The sequence below is a fragment of the Parasteatoda tepidariorum genome, chromosome X1 (assembly GCF_043381705.1).
Source record: "Parasteatoda tepidariorum isolate YZ-2023 chromosome X1, CAS_Ptep_4.0, whole genome shotgun sequence".
NCBI classification, from domain to species: domain Eukaryota; kingdom Metazoa; phylum Arthropoda; class Arachnida; order Araneae; family Theridiidae; genus Parasteatoda; species Parasteatoda tepidariorum.
The window spans coordinates 74629047-74652746 of NC_092214.1; the positions used below are offsets into that span (position 1 = coordinate 74629047).

General features: G+C 27.5%; 1 protein-coding gene across 1 annotated transcript in view; it reads right to left on the bottom strand.

Annotated features, from left to right (window-relative positions):
• Positions 1-23700, bottom strand: part of LOC107448396 (aromatic-L-amino-acid decarboxylase-like) — a 93288-nt gene that overhangs the window by 45192 nt on the left and 24396 nt on the right. Inside the window, exon 2 of the mRNA XM_071187322.1 lies at positions 15747-15871. Within this exon, the coding sequence (XP_071043423.1) occupies positions 15747-15871 (125 nt within the window). The remainder of the gene's footprint in view (positions 1-15746; positions 15872-23700) is intronic.

The following is a 23700-nucleotide window of genomic DNA, read 5'->3' on the forward strand; positions in this document are numbered from 1 at the left end:
ATATATATATTATAATAATAATAAAAAATTTTTTTTGCTTGAAGATATCAAATGGATTTTTTTAACCTTTAGGTATGCTAATAGAATAAAAATGAGCTGTTTATTAATACTTTAGAAACTTTATTTTGATTAATAAGGAAGATTTAAACAACAGTAACAATTCAAAAAAAATTTCCAAAATTGAGCAACTTATTGACATATAACAATTAAGCAACTGCAGAAAAGTATTTGCTGTAACCCCCGTGGACAAAGCTGGCAATAATTATGCAATCTTCGGTAAAAAAAATCCTATGTTGAAATTTTAAATAAAAAGTTAAAAAAATAGTAAAAATATTAAGCCTTGTAATTTAAATGATAATATTATTATTAAAAATATTTTAGTCTTATATAAGGGGTTAAAAATTAAAACTAATAATGTACAATTTCCATACTTAATAATCAGTCCAAAATTTCAAAAATTCCTATTAAATTTAGAACAATCACTTATGGATCTTATTCTTACCTAACTAAACCTGGCGCAATTTTCTCTAACTACTTAAAAAATTATTGACAATATTATTAAAGAAGGTTTTTCTTTGATAATCACTAATAATCAACTTATATTAGAATGTATTAAACAAAATAAAATTAATTCTATCGCTACTTCTCAATATCATTCCCCTTTCTAAACTAAAAGGTGTTCTTTTGAGTTATTACTATGAGAATAAAAATAACCTTAATTGCGATTTCGATTATTGGAAAATTCAAATTATTTTTTGTCTTTATAATAATAATCTTTACAATGGATATTTTTGTTCAAATTGATAGAATGCCACAAGGATCTAATTATTAATCACGTTAGATAACTTTGTTTTACACTATTACGAAAAAAAATTATACTCTAAATATTACATTTGTTTTTAGATTTATTGATGATGTATTTATCTTTAATTTTCAAAATTATACAATTTTGTTGAATAATATTTACCCCAAATAATTAATCTTAATAATTAATAATAATTAGCATTGCTTCGTAATCATGACGATAATATTGGTTTAAATTTTTTGGATTTAAGTATTAAAAAAGAAGATAATATCAACATTCTTGATTTATACGATAAAGGAAATGATTTTAAATTTAATACAAATAAACTAATTACAAGGAATTCTAATGTTTCTATAAGCATTTATTTAAATACCATTTTCAATCAAATGAATAGAATTAAAAGAATTTGTAGTAATGTTTATTTATCGAAGAAAACAAATAGAAAAACTCTTCCAATATTTAATTAAAAAAAATAAATTAATTAATTAATTTAAAAAATGAATGTTCAACTGTACGAATTAAATTCTAAATAAAATGTAAGTGTAAGTAGAAGTAAGTGTAAGTACGTTTGAATTCGCTTCTCGTTTTATATATTACATTTTGTGCTTTATTTTGTATTTTATTTTCAATTTTTGGATTCATTGTATTATTTAGCAATTTTTGTTTCATTTTGCATTGTTTGTTTGATATGATCTCCTTTCATTTCCATTATTTTGGTGTTTTTCACACAATTGTATTGTATTTTCACTTTGGCTGTAGTACAATATAAGAAAGCACTCTTTTATCAGATATAATCGTGTGAGCTGATGACGAGAGCATACATTTTCCGTGCTTTGTTTTCCGGCTATTAATTTCATTTTTTAATTTCAAAAATTTTAAATATTTTTATTTCAAAAATTATCATTTTTTAAAAATATCTTTGTATTTTTTCTATGCTCTCTCTATGTTTTAAACTGATTTTATGAGTTCTATACACTTGCAGCTTATGCGCAGTTACCAAAACTTATTATTATTTTTCGTAATTTTCTCCTTCAATAACACAGAAACTTTCAATTTTTGGCATTTTTTTAAATTTCTTAAGAAATACTTAAAGGATTATTTTGTAACTTTAGAGGTGTTTAGTCATTCAACTTTTCGTACTTGGCAATAAGATTTAAACCTTTCAAAGGTTTTGAATACCAAACAAAGTATTTTTGAGCACACTACTCCAAAAAATCTAGCAGCTTGCAACTTGTACCGATTACTTAAGTTGTTATATTTAGTAAGTACATAAAATTTCGTAACTCTGCCGTAAATATTTGTGAAGATATGGTAATTTTTATTTTAAAAAGATATCCATTTCTTTGTTGTTGTTTTTTTGCTGTAAATTTAAAAATTTTAAATGGAATTAAAGAAAATTTTTAAGCAAGTTTAAAATTAATTGCAAGATTATTTATTTAAGATTTAAAGCAATTTCGTTTAAAAACTTCGTAAGATATAAGTATTTAAATAAGTTCTTTATTACGACGCAAGCTCAAGCAATTTTTTGAAAAATTCAGAATTTTATAGTGAATCGTATTTGGCAACTAAAGAAAAAGTTTTATTTGAATATTTATAAAGTTTCAAGCAATTTTTAAAGTAGTTTTTGTACTTTTTAAAAGAAACCTCAAAATGATAAGGGATTTTCCACAAATTTCATTTTGAACTATTAAACAAGATTTATTAAAAATGAGACCAGCATTTAGAGGGAGAATCCCCCATAAAAGTATGTTTTCTTTCTCTCCTTATACCATTACATTTTGGTTTTCGTGCGATTAATTTTAGGTATTATCATTTGTCATTAAATTTTGTCTTAGGATGCAAAATGATATTTGAGGAAAACCCTTCATTGCTTTTCCTAATAAGTAGTAGGGAAGAGGGGCGCGTATGGACAGACTGATAGTGTATCAAAATAAAATATTTCTGCTATTTATTACCTAAACTAAATTGGTCAAAAAATTTTGTTTAATTCCATTGAATATTTATGAAGTCATAGCAAAAAACATAATTATTTATAAAAATGTTCATATCTCCATAAATATTTATTCTAGGATTACGAAATTTTAGGCAGCGATTAAAAATAACAATTGAAGTATTTAATACAAGAAACAAGCTTATTGCTTGATTTTCTGGCAGAGGGTATTCAAAAATGTACCCACTGTACAAATGTACACATTTTCTTTCGTAATTTATTGTCGGTGTCCCAAACCTTTGAAAGCTTTAATATATATATATATATATATAAATGCCATTCATACATTTCATGTTTGAAGTACTTATTGATTTTAATTTTATAGCTTGTGGTCTTTGAAGGTGAAGAATAAATTCTATGTGGTTTTTTGATTATTTTCCTGGCATTTGCCTGGAATTTTTATATTTAATATTTTTTGCTTTTCTTAAATTTTTGCTTCAATTATTTATTGATTTTAATTTACAGCTGGTATTATCTACAGATGAAGAAATTGTAGTATGATCTGTTGATCGGAAGTTCTCTTTGCTTTCATAATTTCTTTCTAGCATTTGCCTGGAACTTTTATATTTCATATTTTTCTACCTATTATAAATTCCTTGGTTAAGGTGTTAGTTGATTTCAATTTATAGCTTGTGGCCTTGAGATAAAGATGAAATNTTAAAAAATAATGCATGTATTATCTTCAACCTCGGACTACGATGTATTAAGTAATATTGTCGTGAAACTTTTTTTATTAACAATAAACTAATATAGTTTAAAATTGTTAATTATTATCTAAAAATTGAATAAATAAAAAAATAATGATATAAAAAATAAAATTACAAAATTAATGTTTTTAATTATAATTATTATAATATAAATTATAATATTAATTTAATATTTTATTACTTAAATGCTCAATAATAAATTAAGAATATAAAAATATCTTAAAATAAAGTATCTTCTATATTCTAAAGTCAAAAAATCCTCCGAAATATACTTAGATGGACATTGGACAATCGTAAAAAATAATAACCTATCTTTTTTATGTTTGTCAGGTTATAGCAACCCTGGTCTACAAAATATTTAGTAATATTGTTTTAAAAAATTATATGAATTGAAAACAAGTTAGTATAATTTGAAATATTCAATGATTACCTAAATGGAAGTACGGAAGTACGTAAAAGAATGGTAGTAATAATGAAAGTACGTAATGCTATTCTCAAGTTATAATAATTATTTTAATATTCACTATTATTTATTTAATTTTATATTTTTTTAATGTTCCATAATCAAGAAACGTTTTTTGTAAATCTCTGTTTAAATAGGTCTCTTCTATTTTTTAAAAGTCAAAAATTCCTCCTTGATAGTTTGATTAAAATCAGTAAAAAAAAAATGATAATAGTAAGTAACTGATCTTTTTTTTCCATATGTTGGGCTATAATAATCTCAGTATAAGGTATATTTGGTAATAATGTCGCAAAAAATAACATTGTTTGAAATAAAATTTGTATAATTTAATATAGTCAATGATTAGCTAAATAAGAGATATTAATAGTAAAAAAATATACTATTTTTAAATTATAATTAATTTAATATACATCATGATTTATTTAATTTTATATGAATTTAATACTCTATAACTATAAAACCGTTTTTAAAATCTCTTTTTAAATTAAGTCTCAAATAGTCTAAAAAATAAAATAAAAATTCTAATATTTCGATGGATTACCGTGAGAAATAAATAAAATTTTTATTGCTCTGCCTAAGTAGTCTTATAAAGATCGAAGTTACCCCAGTCAACGGTAGTTACCCAACGCAAAAAAGTTACCCAACACCAACCAACTCAGACCCCAACTCCAACCCAGTAATAAAGCTGACAGACAGTAAATCATTATATTTTAAAATATGCAATGATTACTTAATATTAATAAATATTTTTTATAATATCATAATTAAGAAATGTGTTTTAAAATGAAGTCTTTTCGATTTTTAAAATCGAAAATTCCCCAATAATACTTTGATTGGTAGCCATAAAACTATAATAACCCATCTTTTTTCTGATTCTCAGGTGAAAGTGACCCCATTAAAAAAGAAAGTACCCCATCTGTGGTATATCAGGTAATAATGTAGAAAAAAAATAAATTTAACATTATATTATCATTATTTAAACTACTCAGTAGCTATTATTAATAATAATAATAATAAGTGTTAATAACTAAAGAAAAAACTTCTATTTTTAAATAATAATTAATTTACTTGTTATTTATTTTATTTTATTATAAGCTCAATATTAATACAAAGCTCAAGTTTACATCTTTATATAAAATTACTTTTAGGTCAACAGTATGATGCTATAAGTTCTGATTCGAAAAATAAATTTCATTTATTCAATTAGATGAAGATAAACGACACATTTGTGTATATTTGTCCTGAATTCTAAATGTTAACAAGTGGTAATCAAGACAAAGTAATCCTCATATAAAATGCCTCCGATGTCTATAAAAATGTTTTCCAAATATTAATTGAATTTTGTGGAAAAACTAATCAGCCATGTCAGATAGTGGGGGAAATAAATTGAAAAGAAGATGACGTCATGAGCGGTTACCAAGGTGACGCGTAATTAAAATCCGTGGCGTCTAAGGTAGAATAGATAGCTGTCAAAGGCATTCCGCTCTTTTAGAAAGTCCAGGAATGCTGCTGTCGTTTTACGAATTCCACACACATACTTCCAATGCAAATATCATTCCATTCTCTTATTTTACTTTGATCTACATCAAAGCTTCAATTATTTTTTACTTGTCTTCAACAGTTCATCTTCACAATTTAGATGAGAATAGAAATATATTTTATAATAAAACGCTTTTAGAAAAGAAAGGGACAGAATATTAGTATACAATAATTCGCTAAATATATTTAAACTTAAATGAGAGGAAATAAATATAATCTTCACTTATTTTTTTTTAAATTTCTCGTCTTCAACTGCTCACATTCAAAATATGGATAATAATTTCAATATATTTTTAAATAAGACTTGTATTTTAAAGAAAATTAGAATAAAATAGTTCATTCCTTATCTTCAACGCATCATCTTCACAATTTAGATAATAATGGAAACATATTTAATAATGAAACGCTTTTAAAAAAGAAAGGGACAGAATATTAGTATAGAATAATTCACTAAATATATTTAAATTTAAATGAGAGCAATTTCCTGTCTTAACTGCTTATTTTCTAAATATAGATAATAATTTAAATATATATTTTTAAATAGGACTTGTATTTTGACGAAAACTAGAATAAAATAGTATAGTTCATTCCTTATCTTCAACACTTCATTTTCACAATTTAGATCAGGGGTTTCCAACTTATATGAGGCGGGGGGCCACAATTAAAAACACCAGTCAAATGGTGGGCCGCAACTTTGTCAAAATTTTTTATAGGACTCTTTTACGTTTGAAGGAACATGAAATATTACTGTCAGATTTTTATCAAGTTGTTCAAAACAAAAGTATTGAATTATAAATAATAATAAATATTTTCTTGAATGCAAAACCTGAGAAATAAATTTTTTTGTCCCGTTGGTATGTTGAATTTCACAGAAAAAAAATTTTTTTAACGAATAAGAAGTATTTTGAACCCATATAGATTTTTCACGAAAATTGTCCGCAAAAAAATGAAAACTAATATATTTAAGTTCGCGGGCCGCCAGTTGGTAACCACTGATTTAGATAATAATAGAAATATATTTTGCAATAAAACGCTTTTAAAAAAAAGAAAGGGGAAGAATATTAGTATAGAATCATTCACCAAATTTTTTGGAATTTAAATGTAAGAAAAAAAACATTTTTATTACTTAAACTATCATTTTGGAAAATCTTTGTCTGAGGCATAATTGTTCAAATTATCAAAACTTTTATGTTTTGATTCTGTGAATGATTATTTTCACTATATTCAAAAGAAAAAAAATTTTTTGCAGCGAAATTTCGAACATACTGTTTGTTTTCCTATTATTATGTATGTTAACATACTATTATTATATTATCGCATATCTTGCATTTCAATACCTTCTTAGATTAGCCAAGAATAATTCATCGATTCAAACAATCAAAGCTATTATTATTTTTTTAATATATATTTTACAGACAAACCAGCAGTCAGAAAAAGTTGCTAAAATACGAGAATATTTCGTTTGTTATAATTATTTTTTCTTTAATAAATGGATTTTTTTTTAAGATGCTTTTATTATTTTTTGGAATCGAAATTATTCTTATCGCTATTAACAGTCTCTATCACGCATACGATAAGCTCATAAAGATTTATTTATTTTCAAATTTAGAACAACTTATTGGAAAAAAATCTAAAATAAATTTAATTTTATTAATGACACATTTTTTCTACCTGAAAGTAATTTTAAAATTAATACAACTTTGTGAAAAACTCTCCAAGTAAAATTATTTCATCCATATGAAAAAAAATTAAAATAAAATAAAATGAGAGAGCAATTATGAGTTCATCATTATTAATTTGAATTTGTTACAATAATTATTAATTTTTATTAATTACTAATTCTATATGAACAATAACTATTTTTCTTTTTATTTCTTAAAAGCTATTATAATCAGATTTTTTACAATTTAAATTTCCAATAACATTTTAAAGATTTCATCTGTTTCAGTCTACAACTATGAATTTCAAATACACTAAAGCATTTATTGTATAAGTGAGCGTTTTGACTTAACAAATTATTATTTGTTAAGTCAAATGCATTTTAACTCGCTTGCATTTCATACAAAATATTTGTAAAATATAATATAAGTAAGGGTTATTACGATTAACCTAAAAAAATGCTTTGTAAATATAATTGCCTGATATGATAATGATTCAAGCAATTATGATTCATGTTCATCAATTAAGTGTGATACATCTCTCCCCAAAATAATATATTTGATTATTTACATGCTTATTTCATAAGTTGCGCATTGAAAGTTTATTAAATTTCTACCAAAACACAGTACGAGTCAATATTAAGCATTTTTTTCTAATTCTGCTTAAATACTTCAAAGAACATGGGTGCGTTTTTAAAAAAATAATGAATGTTGGAAAGTATTTAACATGTTTTGCATAATATTTAAAATCTAGTAAAGACATGGATTTTTAACTATACGTGAACTTAGTGGTCTAGTCGAATGAATCGGCATGGAGTTGTAACTTGATTTATTAAATTAAAAATTGAGATATCTGTAAAATGAGAGTTATTTTGTTACAAAAATAACACCATGTAAGTTTTGATGTTTATGGCAATATTGTTACTCATCAATTCATAGAATGCAGTATATTTAATCAAATCATTGAAAAATAAATTGGAACCAATTCTTTTTCTGTCCGTTAGTCCTAAAGTTTGCTAATTGCACCGTTTCCATCATTTCTAGAAATCTTACGATACGAAAAATAAATTTAAAAAGGGTATTTCAAGCCGTATTGTATTTCTATATCAAGTGTCATTATCATATCAAGCGTCATTATCATTCAAGCGTCATTTCTATATCAAGCGTCTATATCAAGCCGTATTGTATTTCTATATCAAGTATGACAAACATTGCAGAGGAAAATTCAACTCTCTTAATGAATACTCTCAATAAATATGCTAAAAATGAAGTCGAAGTGTTATTAAATAATGATGTGTAAGAATCACTTAAAATAATATTTAATTTAATACAAAGTTTATTACTTGATTTGTTAAATATATACTTATTTTTATATATAAAATTACAATGTATCCCCAGTTTGACAGACCTGTTAAGTCATTTTGTATTTTTGTAAAATTGATAAATAAATAAGTAAATAATTGTATGCGTGTATCTTAAAGCTACAAAAAAAGACATAGAACCAAATTGGCTGTAGTTAAGTCTCTTTTCACAGTACTCGTAGGTAATATAGATAAGGCACAAGAAGGATTACATGGTTTTAGACACATTACTTTTTCATTATTCAATAAACAAATAAATAAAATTTATGCGTGTATTTTAAAACTACAGCAGAAATTGGAACCCATTCGGTTGCTGTTTAAATTCTTTTAACAATACTCGTTGATAATATGGATAAGCACAATATAAACTACGCGATTTAAGAGACATTACGTTTTAATTGTTAAAACTCTTAAAGTATCGAGATATTAAAGATTTTTAGGAACCGAAAAAGTTTACTTAAAAGTTAAGATCACATCTATTAAAGAATTTATTTCTTTTGAACCAACGAAGATGGTATGATTTCATTATCATCAACAACATATAAAATTTATAAAATTCCACAAAAATTAATTTTCATTATATTGATGTGGAATCTTTTTAATAGTTCAAGTAAATGAACATAAGTGCGCTTTCTGAATAAATTAAATATCTCGAGACCTTGATAAAAAGAAATTTCTACTTGTGTAATTATTTATCTTCTATTTGTAGCCGATAAGAAATCATTTTATAAATGTTTTGTTCGTTTGTTTCCTTCTGATATTATATTATTGGCTAAATAATGACGCAATTACTGTTCGATAATTGGTTGGCAACAGTTCTGCCCACATCCAATCATTAAGGATGTTTCCACCCCTTCGTTACTAAAATTGTTACTGCGCATCTGTTTCTCCTCCTTTCATTTCCTTTTGTTTCCAATTATCTGAGATTCTCTTCACATTCACGAATTATTTAGTATTTCATTACTGATTTTATTTTTTCACCGACAATGAAGTTTAATAAATAAGGTACGCGAAAGTAAAGAACAGTTTGTACGTAAAAAGTGTAAAGAGGAGAAAAAAAGAAGCAGAAATTTTCTTACTCAGCGTTAATTTTTCTTTTAAACAATAAGCTAGTTCTTTTTAACAAGTAACTCAGCGAATAGAAAGATGGTAAGAAACATGTGTTTTTTTAATATTCATGGACATGATTATCTTTAATAATGTATTACAACTGCACATATAGGATTGGATTTACTAACAATAGTTTTGTTTCTTATTACTGAGAATTAGAAGCTGAAAATAGAGTTGTTTTGTCGTTTAATGACTTAACAACAGTTCTTGAGATTTTTTTTTTCTTACTTCAGTAATTGGTCAAAACTTTGATTAAAAGATTTTGTTTTTATAAGAATCCTATATACAAAAAAAAAAACTACATCAACAGTATACAAGTTATATTAAGTTCATCAGCTGAAAATCAGAGACGCTATCTTTGATCAAAATTTAAAGCAGTGGCTATTTTCATTTAAAAAAAAAATTATACAGTCAAACCCCGCTATAGTGAACGCAGCTATAGAGAACTCTCGGATATAGTGAACGAAATGTTCGCTCCCGTGCCTTGCTACACACGTATATTGTTATTTTTTGTAGATATAGAAAACCAAAAAAAGAGAGGAAGTTGGATATTATGAACTTTTTCTGTCCTCGACTGATTTATTTTCTTCATTTTTTTGTAATCATTTTGAAATTTCTACTTCAAAATATATACATACTATACCGATTTTAAAATCATCTATAGCATGGAATGTAGCAATAAGCATTTTCTCTTGTTTGCATCATTATTGAATAGCATTATTGAATTGGTTCAGCATTCAAAGAAGCCGCAATCTTCCAGTATCTGAACAAATGCTTCAAGTCAAAGCCGATGAATTTGCTAAGTGATTTGGTGAGACTACTTTTATGTGCTTTTATTTTATTTTCAAAAACTCCAATCCACTACGAAAATTCATCAGTAATGTAGAATGCTGTGAAATTTAGTTAATCAGCTAAAGCTTATATTGTAAAGACGCAACTTTGTTCAAGTATCTGCTTTATTTTCAAAGGAATCCTTTAAACAACTAAACTGTATCAATAATCTACATGATCTTATTTTAATCTGCTGTCAATTAAATATCTTTAAATTTAATTATCTTTGAAAAAACTTGAATATTTTAATTTTATTGTTATACATGAATGTATTTTCATTACAGAGTCTGCTTGTGATTCCTTGTCAAATTGAAGAATGAATAGCATTAATTGGAGAAAGAGATTACAAAGATACATCAAAGCTTACGGAAAGATTTGAACCCGCAACCTCTACGCTGAAGAGCGTTTGAAAAATAGCGAGACTACTCGCCAGGGAGAACTCTCAAAATTTTATTATGCGGCTATTTTAAAACTTCGATCAAGAAAACTTGGCTGAAACCTTAAACCAGAGACTAGGATTGAACTTAGTGGAAACTTTAACCAAGAAACTATTCATTTTTTAAAAGAATCCTTTGTACAGCAAAATTACATCGATATACATGCCGTGCATAAAATTAAGTTAATGTACTGTCAACTGAAGATTTTTTCCTTAATCCAAATGAAGTAACTATTTTATTTCTAAAAGAGCTCTGCACACAACGAAAACTACATCAGTGTTGTTAAATTGAGTTTATCAGTTGATGTTGTAGTTCATTTACGTCGCACAAGAGCTGCACAATGGGTTATTAGTGAGTGTCTGGGAAACATTTCTGAGGATGATCCGAAGACATGCCATCACAATTTTGATCAGAGGGGATGGCACCCCCGCTTCGGTAGCCCAACGACCTGCGCGCGAAGTGAAGCACTTTACGGTAGAACAGTTTAACGAGGACCAATACCGCACACCCTTGGTCCCTATGCAGACTAATCCAAGTGGTCATCCACCCGCACACTGACCGCAGCCAGTGATGCTTAACTTCGGTGATCATCCACCCGCACACTGACCGCAGCCAATGATGCTTGACTTCGGTGATCTGCCGGGAACCGTGTGTTCTTAACGATCTGTCCACTGTGGAACGACAGTTGAAAATTAAAGACTCTATCTTTGAGTGAAGCTTTGGTTAAGCCGTTAACTTTTCTCTTTGTTGCTCATCCCAACCTTAATAATAAAATTGATCCTAGTTAAGAAACATATTCTTGTAACTTAAATATTAATTCATAACACTTAATGCTTAATTATTTTCAAGGATTCCAAACATACAATATGAGAGGAAATTATTATAAATATCGTGTATGGATTACTTTCTATTAATTAAAATGAAACGACGGAAATCAAAGTTTGTAGACAGTCGCCATGAAGAATATTAAGTATAAAAGATAATTTGGAAATGCAAGCAATGGTTAAATCAACTTTTATCAGATAAAAATAATTAACGAAATTTTCTTTCTTTGAGTTATTTGGTTCAATAATTAAAATTTAAAATGACAAATAAATAATTGATTACTAATTGACAACGGATCCTCCACGGGACTAATATTAATGATCTCATTTTATGGGAAGATCTGAAATGGCTGTATAAGCAATAAAATGGTTGCAAATCAAAAATGGCAGAGAAGTAAATTTATCGACATAAAATACTTTTAAATATTCCTTTCTTTTGAATTTTATCAATGGTATAAAGAAATAGGAATTATTTGTTTGGTTGATATATATATTTGGGGACTGGAAAGAAATGCTTTTTTAATGTATTTCGATATTTATTGATGAACTTATGGTGAGCTTTATACGAAGTCGTGCCGAATGCATTTTAAGGTTAGAATGTCTTATCCATTTAACGCATCTCCCTTTCATCTATTCTCTTTCTGACGCTCTAATTACAAGCAAAAAAAATATTTTGATGTTTTTTACTTATAAAGAGCAGTCTAATTGTTACTCAAAAATCTGTTAGGTTATCGGAATTATATTTGAGCTAAAATATAAAATCAAAAGTAGTAGTTTGAATTTTTTTTTATTCATATTCAAAAATTTATCGATTATTAATTTTGTAAATTAAAGAAATTTCAACGAGGAATATTTGTTTCGCTTCAATCTAAATAACTGCAAATAAGTGCAAATATGAAAAATCATTATTTCAAGGTGAGCCGTGTTTAAAAGATTTTAACTTTAACGCAGAAAAAGACAGCTGTGTTTCATGCTGCATTTCATAATCGTGAATTCTTAAAATGCTAAGTATGATTTTTTTTACTAATTTTGACCTAAAATAAAAATAATTAAAAAAGTATTAAAAATATACTTAGTAAAAATTCTGCGTCAAAGGGTTATGGTTGCACAAAATTTAAACGCTAACCGGCGTTTCAATCTATTTTTAACTATGTAATCGTACTTAAACTTGACTGCACAATAATATTGTTCAACTCGAACTTAAACATAGTTCAATTTAATAACGGAAAGGTCGCAGTAAATCTACAGTATATTAGGTTTCACAGTACAGATATTTTGATTCACCTTTACTCCCATATTTCTAAAAGGGTGGTTAAAGTGAAAAATAGATTTTTTATTACGTAAGAACAATAAAAAAAGACCTTTATTTGACTTATTTTTCCATAAATGATCACAAGTGATTGGGGGTTTAAAATGATCTTCCAATTTGGTCGTGTTTTGTCCAATAATATGAGTCTTTTATGAGCATCTTGCACATAAAATGCATTATCTGAAAAGAGTTTTTATATGCATCAAAATGAAGGATATCTTTTTATTGATGTCTATGATGAGCTGTTAAGATGGATTATAGAGGCTGTGAATATTTTCAAGAAAGAATGGCCAGGAAATATTTTCTGTTTTTAGCATTATTAACTGTATCATTCAAGTAATGCTTATTTCTTTATTCCCATATGACAAAAAATGCATGAATTTAAAAAAAATAAGTAATCTCAGATTTAATTTAAAACTTTAAATTAGAATTAAGCAAATAAAATGTCGAGTTCTTCATAACAGTTTTTAAGTTTTTTTTTAATTACGTAAAAAGCATAAAATAAAAATTTATGAATAATTAATTTTGCATGTTACTAAATTTTACCAAAAATATTTTGATATAAACTAACATCAATTATAATGAACATTCCAAATTTATTAATTTCATTATTCAAAAGTTAAAATCAAAACTATTTCAATTTTGAGTGTAGTGATATATTAAGAACCTCATATTAATATCTACCTTTCTGAATATGCATAAACAACATCGAAACAAAATATTTATTGTATGTAGAGAAAAATAAATTGCCTTTTCAAAATGTAAAATAAAGAATAAAAATTTTCAGCTAACAAACGTCTTAAAAAAACACTTAACACCTAATTTAAACTCACAAGTTAACCATCAAATAAGTATGGATGGTTATTTCAATATAAATGTAAACAATAACAATCTCGAGCTGCTCTAGTTCCGGTTCGAAAGTTTGCAGCTGCTTACTACAGCTTATTCTGCGGTATTTTCAAACGAATAATTGTGTTTTCAATAAAAGAAATAAATTAGATCATTTCTGAGCTCGTATTTCATAACATATTAATGCTATTAAGTAATTCTGGTGAGATAGAAGTAAAAATTTGTTTTACTTATTTATAGTTAAAAAAGGTGACATGGTTGCTAGATTTGAAAAAACTATTGATTTGGTCTCTTTCCATTTGTTTATTACTGTTTTTTCTTGTTGCAAGCTGTGCACACGTTAGTGTTAGCATATTGTTCGAGCAGCAAGATTAAGTTTATGAATTATAATTCAGGTTTTAATTTGAAAGTTGGCATATATTATTGAAAAGGTAAGAAGTGTTTTATAACGATTCTTTCTTCAAATGTTAGGTTTACATATTTATTATTGATCAAACCACACGTTACTTCTACTTAACACTACTATTTCACAATTAATGTTAAAATCATATACCCTTTATAATTTTAACATTAATAAAGTAATATAAGCATAAAGTCTTTTCACTATTTCTCTTATTATATAACGACATCTTTATTAGTTATTGCATGTGTTATTTAGACTTAGAATTCATTATAAACACAAGTAATAAAGAAGCAAATACAACGTTTGCAAGAACTACTATTCAAAAGAATCTCAAAACACAATGATCACGTTCTGAGTCAAATGGCTTCAAAATACACCAGAAACAGTAACCCGGAAGTATAGACGGTAAAGAGCCTGCAGTGCTCCCTAGTGTAGAAAACACCATCCATGTGTATACGGTATGTTATATGTATACCTATTTACAAAAACTATATGTAAATAGGTATACGGTTATGTCAGTGTATAGCTCATCCACCGTAAGAAGACGATCGACCTTCAGAGAGTAAATTTCTAAGGGATGAGATTAGACTGAAGAATCGTGAACGATGAATTTTTCCACCACTTACCATAATATAAGCTTACCCACGAAGTAATGCATAATGTAGCTTCAAGGAGAAAATGGTATGATGCATGTGTTCAAACTAAATTGATATTTTCTACTGTTACTACCATTTTACACCACTTTATTTTTTTTTTACCAAATCTAATCACGGATATCTGAATCATATATAAATAATGGTGAGGGAGGATCTTTTAATTCTCCTAGAGAAATGAGGATTTTGAAAGTATATTGTCCAGCTGTCGAAAAATCAATAAAAGCGACAAAAAAAATTCGAAACTGCAATTTTTATACATTTTCATTTTTTGTATAGTCGTCTAATTTCACTACTTATTGCAAAAAAAAAAAAAAAAGCAGATAAATAAAATTAATTTTAAAAATTAATAAATTTTGCTCTATCAGTTTTTCTAAATTCTATTTCAGCGTTCATAGCATTAGGAACATAAAGTAAATAGTTGTCAAGCTACTTTACTCAAAATCTATTGTGAAGCACTTACCTTGTTTTTATCAATCACACGTCAGAATAGCCCTATCACAATACATGTTCTTTTTAAGAGTATAAAACTTGGTATTTTTTTTTAAAAGGTATGACGCTAGGGACTAACGGGTTAAACTCGTTTCTACGGAACCCATTTTTAAATAACTACAGCAGAGAGAACTACTCTTTCAATATTTCAAAAAATATACATGTTCCATTATTTTGTTCGCTGTTTTACGTCCGTTGCAAAGCAAAACATGATTTCACAAATAATGGTTTACTATAAATGCCCGAAAAAAGTTATTTTGCACTAAAAGTCATTTAGCGTTTCACTATTAAGAATTTTCAAATATTAAACAATACCTGATAAAGTCTAGTAGCTTACGAACTTGTCCACACATGCTTTTTTGAGGCATTTCTTGTTGTGTTATTCCTGTTTCCCGCTTTCTTCCAGTTAATGGAGAATGGCTGAAGCGAGAGTTTAGCATCTGTAATAAAAAGTAATAAATATTTCATTCATTTATCCCCTAATCCAAGAATGCATGGATGGCACACAATCCTAACTCAGAAACATACATCATATATTGAAAAGACATAAAAAAAAAAAATTTTTTTTTGCTGAAATATCAGTAATTTAGCCATTTATACAAATCTCAATTATTAAATTGTCAGTCATAATTTGAAAACTATTATTTTTTGTTGTTACTTATTCCACTTATCCATATCAGAAAGTCAGCTTTGGGAAAATAAGGGAATTTAAAGAAGAGGGGAGAGCTTCCTGTTTTTCAGAGGCACCATTTATGGCCAAGAATATGATATCAGCCACACACGTGTCTCTGACCATTCGTACAACCAGATAACGATCAATCTCCAATTCATTACTTCCAGATGTATTTTATTTCATAACCGTCATTGAACAGCGGACGCAATTTTTTGGGTTTACGGCTAACTACTAATGTTCAACTCTGTAGCCTTGTAATTTTGAACCCAATCCAAAGAACAAAGGAACTCCTGTAGCAAGTATTGGGAGAAATTTTCTTTCGTGGAGGGCTTTTCGATAGAACTAACCCGCATTTGCGTTTCATGGAGAGGAAAACCTCGCGCGGTGAGCCTGACGGCAAGGGGACTCCAACCAGTGATCCGTCTACCACTGAAGATATTTTTACGTCAGCACTGTGGTCGGTGCGAGCCGGGAGCGGAATTCATATCTACCAGCTATCACTGGGATTCAAACCCAGTGCGCCTCATTGGAAGTCGAATGCTCTTTCCCCTGAGCCACCACGGCTCCCCAAGATGTATTGATTTGATATGGGAGCTTAAAGGACTTTGTGACCCCGACAGATTTAACATGCACCAGTCACTATTTAATGCACTGGAATTCTTCAGCCGGCGGGATTCGAACTCAGAATCTCAGGAACGCAAGCGCAACGTCCTACCAACTAGGCTATCTTGGCCCCAACCATTATTTTTAACCATTTAACATATCGAACTGTATGGAAAAAATAAATCGTCAGGAATGGTATAACACTTCTTTTATGACATGACATTTTTAGTGACATAACATATGGTTTGTTTGGAAAGTGGGAGTATTAGTAATTGTAAATCAATTTATTGTAAACTTTGATTCAAATAGAAAACATATTTAAAACTTCCTTAATTCAAATGGTTCATATATTTTCATATGTCATGAGCCTCTAAAACCCAAGAAATCAACCATTATGACAGCAGAGGTTGCTGATCTAGGTAGACTTCTTGTTGAAAGGCTGTATACTTCTACATATCTTTGAAGGTAATGTATACTTGAAAAAGTCTTGGAACCCTACACTATAAAAAATTCTTGATCAAATTATGGTAAAAACTACCAGCACTCAGTTTGCCAGTACTTTTTAACGTAAAATTTTACGGAACAAAAAATTTGATATAAAGTAGTGTCTACGGTATTATTTGCTGTAAAATTACTGTAACGAAAAGTTACGGTATAAAATTCTACGATCAATATAGATTTTAAGGTAAAATAGATTTTTCAGACATTGCACTCATGGCTCCAGTACTTTTAGCTGCAATTTGATCCGGAATTTTTTACAGTATACGTTTGCTTTTTAAGGAAACCGTTGACCTCAGCTTCTTTTTAGTGGACGACAATGCGTGATCATAATTATTTGGTCGACGATTTTCAGGAAAAGCGAAATATTTGTTCAATGAATTAGGCGGTCTCCAGACCTCAACCCTATAAAGAAGGGAGGTAATGTAGAGGGTATTTGAATCTCGCAAACTCCCTTTAAAATGGACCAGGAAACAATGTTGCTGAATGATCACTGGAACATTGCTTTAAGAAAACACTCTGTAAGCCTTTTCTTTTTGTTCGATTCTTTGACTCACACCTTCTCATAACTGTAGCGATATTTTACCTCCTGCATTTATTAGATCAACCTATGTTCATTAAAGTCTTTCTCGCAGTCCGAAGAGTAATTTTAATTTTGAACATCATGGTATTTTTATGGTCACCTGCGACGAGATTGTAGAGTATTAACCTTTCATGAACCCTTGATACAAACATGGGCTGGTGGCCTGCTAAAATAAAAATACGACTTTTTCAAAATTCTATTTCTCAGAAACTATTCGACCGTTTTCGCTCAAATTCTGTATACAATGAATACGTAAAAAGTTAAATTAGCATTAAGGGGTCCAAGATTTGGACCGCTCCCTTGACATTACTATTGGGAACATATTTCCCTGTTTGCGGCTACCCCCTACATTTTGGAGGTCAGAAATCCGAATCCAACAAAAAGGGGTATGTTTATTCAGAGAAAGTATGTTTTTGCGTCTGATTTCATAATTTAAAATATCGTCTGTACTAATTAATTAGCATTGTTAAAATCACTTCCTCGAATTTTTAAGATTGAGTCCCAGAACGTGAAGATCCAATTATTTCATCAAAAATTATTCAGGGTGAACAGTGTTTTATATTGCACACTACACAACGTCTTTGATGCATAACATTTTGATAATTTATTATTTATGAATGCTTATTTACTTTTTGTTTAATTGTTTGCTCTCGTTTTTGTTCGGAAAATGCGAGCAAACAGAAAAAAAATTAAAGATGCCTTTCATTAAAATTTTAATATTGTCAATGGTGATCTCTGATTCTCGTTTTGATAAAATAATCATCTTAAAAATCACATCTACTATTTAAAATATAGGTATTATACGAATAATAGAACAGATGAATGTCTGACAGGAAAAAAACGGGTTAATAACAGTTTTAATTAAAAATTTTAATAATGCATAGTATCATTCACAGTTATCATTTATACAGTTATTATTCAATAATTTTCAAAATTACAGCTTTATATGATTTAAGAATGGTGTTTATTATTTATGAACGCTTATTTTTCTGACTTTCATATCTTAACAAATATATAAATAGTAACTTTCAACGTGAGTACTTACAAATTATGAAAAATACTTGATCTAAAATATGAATTAAGACAATTTAATAGTTTTACTTAGCAATTACTTCTCCATTATAGTTTTTCATTTTTTTATTAATTATTAGAAAATTGGTGACATAAATAGTAATATTTGAACAACTAGATTACTGTAAACAACATTACAAGCAAATGTTGTAAGGAAAAATGTAAATATTAAACAATGTTTCAAAAATATTTTGTATGAAATACTTTATTTTAACAGATTATGGTGGATTTAATTTAAAAGAGTCTGATAATTTTAAAATTTTATAGGGAAATAAGCTAATTTTCCTTGTTCATTTTAGTATGAGCAACATGGACGCCAAGAACAGGAAATAAAACTACTCCGTACAAAATACAACTTAGTCCCCTTTGAGCTAATCGATTATCTTTCAATTGTTGGAGACAAATCCTATAAATTAGGCTCATATTTTTCTTTCTTTTCTTTTCTTCAGTGCTCTTACTTAGGTCTCGCTCAAATACTCGATTTCCAGACTAAGAAAGAGTCGAGGGTGTGAGCAACGCTCTACATCCCAGTCTATCCCAAGAAAATATGGGCGAAGTTCGGGCGTGCGCGAAAAAAGATCGTGGCTAGACGTTTTCATTACTCATTAAAAGAAAAAATAAAAGAACTATGCTTATTAAGTCTACAGTTTCACCGACCTATTCAATATAAATATGTAAATAAGCTGATCAAAATATATATAAAGCTCTTACTTGTGAATTTGAAAGAAAAAATAAATTAGGGTGGATTTCAAATTTGAGAAATTTTTTTATGCCCGACAAAAGAATAATTTTTATTGTGGACAAAAATAATTGTGATTTCAAGAAAAAAACATACGATTGGGAGTTTTAATGTATAATATAACAAAAATTTGTTAAACGCTTTATTTTCTATACATTTATAACAAAAAGTAATCCTAGAAAATACACCGTCCAATGCGACAAATTTCATTTTTATATTTTTCAGATTTCCAATGTGTAGAATAACTTCAAGATGTATCTAACTGAAATCTAATTTTACCTGGCGAAATACAAAATTTGAGAGAAATTCGTTGAATAGTTCCAGAGAAGTCGAATTTTAAAAAGTCGCATATTTAAAATTCGAGTTCTCAGGAACTAATCAGCCGATTCCACTCAAATCTTTTATTTTGTCATGTAAAATTAGATACTGCAAAACTATGTAAAAATTTATATACATTACAATTCAAAAGTTTTTTCGACTGCTATTCAATAAAATGATAAAAAGTAGTAAATATTTATTAAAATTTATTTTTTGCATGGAATTATCTTTGGATGAACTCGTTTTACAGTAGTGTTCAAAAATTTTAAAACTCACTTAAAACGTTCTCGAGATATAGAAAAATACGCAAAAAATGAAATTAACATCAAGGGATGCAAACTTTGTATCGCTCTCCTGATCAAACTACGGGGACCATATTTCGACTACCCCCTATATTTTGGGGTTCAGAAATCCGAATCTGTCAAAAAAACAGATATAATTTGTCAGAGAAAGTACGTTTTTGTGTCTAATTTCGTAACTTAAAATATCGTCCACTAATCAATTAGCATATTTGACGTCACCCACTCGAACCATCAAGATGGAGTCCTAGAACGTGAAGATTCGATCATTAGACCAAAAGTTATTTAGGATAATCTGTTTTTTTTTTTTTCTTCACATTGTGAGTAGGTGGATCAGATATAAATGAGACTTTTTTAATAACATCAGATGATTTTTATTCTCATTGTCATGATAAGAATAAAGATTAAAAAATACTATTTTTGAATACCCTACACTGTAAAAAAATCTGGGTAAATGTTTAACCAATACTTGGTGCAAAGTTTCTAATTGCACCATAAATTGGTTAAATGAAAAATTGTTTTATTTAAGTTGCACCATAAATTGGTAAATATGATCGAGAAATACATTCATGACGCAATTGGTTGCACTGAACTTTCGTACTATGAGAGGCACAAGCTTTAACTGTGACCGATAACTTATTTTGTAACTTTTGACTAATGGCGGATTTTGTTGTCGAAACGTGCTATCATCTCATGCAAAGTTATCTTTGAAATTGTCTATTTCTTTTGCAAGTAAGTAAACTTTTCTTATTTATTTGCAATAATTACAGTTCATTTCTTTCATGTCATTTTTAAAAATTTTGTTGTGTGTTCTGAAAGAGTTAGTTTCAAATTTCTTCTAGGAAACTATATTCGTTGTATGAATAATTTAATATTGTAAAATCTATATTAGCTCTCTTTCAGTAAATAAGGAGATACATTAATTTTATGCTTACGGAAAGTGCAATACCAGTGAAAAATAAACGGTAAATAGTGCAATCTTAAGCAGCATAGCTTTCCGCCAAATTTATTGCTGGTGAAAATGTTCTAGTTCCGTGTTTTAATTGCATTCTACAGAACAAAAAAAATCGTATGTAGTTTCTGTTAGGATTAAAACTTCTTATCAATATCTATGCTTCTGTTTTGATTTTCATGTTCTATATTGCTCATTTTCGTTTGTAATGTCACATAATTACAATAATTTTTGTCTATGCATTCTTAAATGCCTTTGTTGTAAAATTTTCAAAGCGAATTGTACTCAAATTAACACTAGAGAGAAAAGTAACCGTTGTCATGGAAACTGGGTTTCTCTTTGGCGCACGAGGTAGGAAAAAAAAAAACAAAGAAACATATTGGCGTTAGAGAAAACAAAGCGCTACATTTTATTTTTTTAATTAACCAAGAATCTTACTGAAATTTGAAAAAAATACCAACCAGAATAAAATTTGTTTTAGAGCATTTAGAAATAAGCTGATTTTTTATTATAATTGTTTTTAAATAGATTTTCTTATTAATATTTTTTACTAAGCGGAAACAAATTTTAAATTGAACAAAATATCGTATTTAAAAAGTTAATAAATATATTTTTCATTAAATCTAAATAAAAAAAAAATACTTAGATGCTCATATATACTTTGTTTTAGATACTTATTTTTCCATGAATTATTATTATTATTTATTTATTTATTTTATTTATTTTTAATTTAACCACATTTGCGTTTTGTGAGGGAGGGAAATAACATAAAATCGTACATAATAACATAATAATGGAACGGGAAATTACATAAAAATAAAATCGACCGTTATAATTGATCATGAAAAAGGTCATATGTATTCTTTCTAACGTTTACAGCTGTTTTTTCTTTTAAATTATTTTTTTTAAAATTTCAATTTTTATTATAAAAGTAATTTTTTTATTATTCTGAAATATATCTTCTTCTATGAAACAAAAGAACTTAAGTTAAAAAGACTATCCTCACAAACAGTATACATATGGAGTTTTAATACCATCCACATGAATATTGCTTGTGTGCTTATCAGCAGCCATATCCCGCCCTCTTAGACTCAACACGAACTTTTTGATCTATCCGAATGATGATCATATTGTTCATTTAATATTTTACAAGTTGGCAGTACCTTCTGCAAATTTTTTGCTGGGTCGCCCTGCATGAAATTCAATTCAAAATTGATTATTAGGAGAAATTCTACTTGGGTGTTTTGGCGTATTTTAACAACAACAAAAAAATTATAATATTTTAAGAGATCAAAACTTTCTTTTTCAGGATCTTTATGAGTGAAGAGTCTTAAGTTAAAAATAATCTGGGTTAATCCATTAATAATCTAAATAGTTGGTCTCGAAAAAATGTTTCAGATGGTGAAATGTTAAAACATTTTTCTACATAAGATTGACAATTTCTCAATTTCTTTTAAATATTGTATTTTAGAAATAGTAATTAATATATGACTTGCTTTGATTGATCTTTCTATGTTTTAAAAATGTAAGGGTTCAAATTTTGTTTCTTCTGTAAAATTATTTCAATTCCTATACATTTTATTACCATAAATTACATTATTTTTAATCTTCTTTAATTAGCACAAAGGCATCAACAACTTCAATGTTTTTAATCAAGAAAGAAGCTTTGGAAAAAATATTGTTATAACCAGTGCAAAGCCAATTAATAAAAATATTTATTCTGCCGAAATTACCAGAATTCTAGAAGGTTATAAACAGTTTTTTTCAAACCTCAAAAGTACTAGTATCAAGAACATCTAACAAACAAGGAATGTGTATAGTTTCAAGTTTTGAGAATGAAGAAGCTGTGTTTGGAAAAACAATTATTATTTTGTGAAAAGGCTCCAAAGTTTCATTTGTGTGTAATCTTTTTAAATTTTGTTGTGTTTTTTACAATCAAGTGAAAAATGTGATGTACTTAAGGTAATAGCACCAGAAAAGTCCATAATAATGAATATATAATGATGAATATAATAATGAATTTGTAATAAAACTATTGCTTTTTCTCAAATACTCACCACCATTTACTAATTTGCAAAAATATGACAGTAATTTTGTTGTAAAGCTGAGTTAAATTTTAATCCTTTTATCAAGTAGTAAATTATGTTTGTAAAAAAGTAATTTAATTACATTATAAATTTTAATTCAGATGAGGCAGAGTATATCAAGAAATTTAGTATCTTATTAAAATATTGAAAATTATTTTTAGATGATCCCAAATTTCAAAACTGTAAACATTGAGGCATATGCTAACATAATTTTTATTTTAAATTACTGTAAATTAAAAGTAAGTTTGAATTGAATGCACTCTCTTAGTAACAAAAACATACTATCTATCATATTTTTAAGTGAATATTTTGTATTTTTTATTGAATGCTGTGATATGTATAAAAAGTAATATATTTAAATTTTAATATTTTGCATAAAAATTATTATATTCTGTCTATGCATACAAACATCAAAGTGATTGTAAATGAATAAATTATGTTTGAAT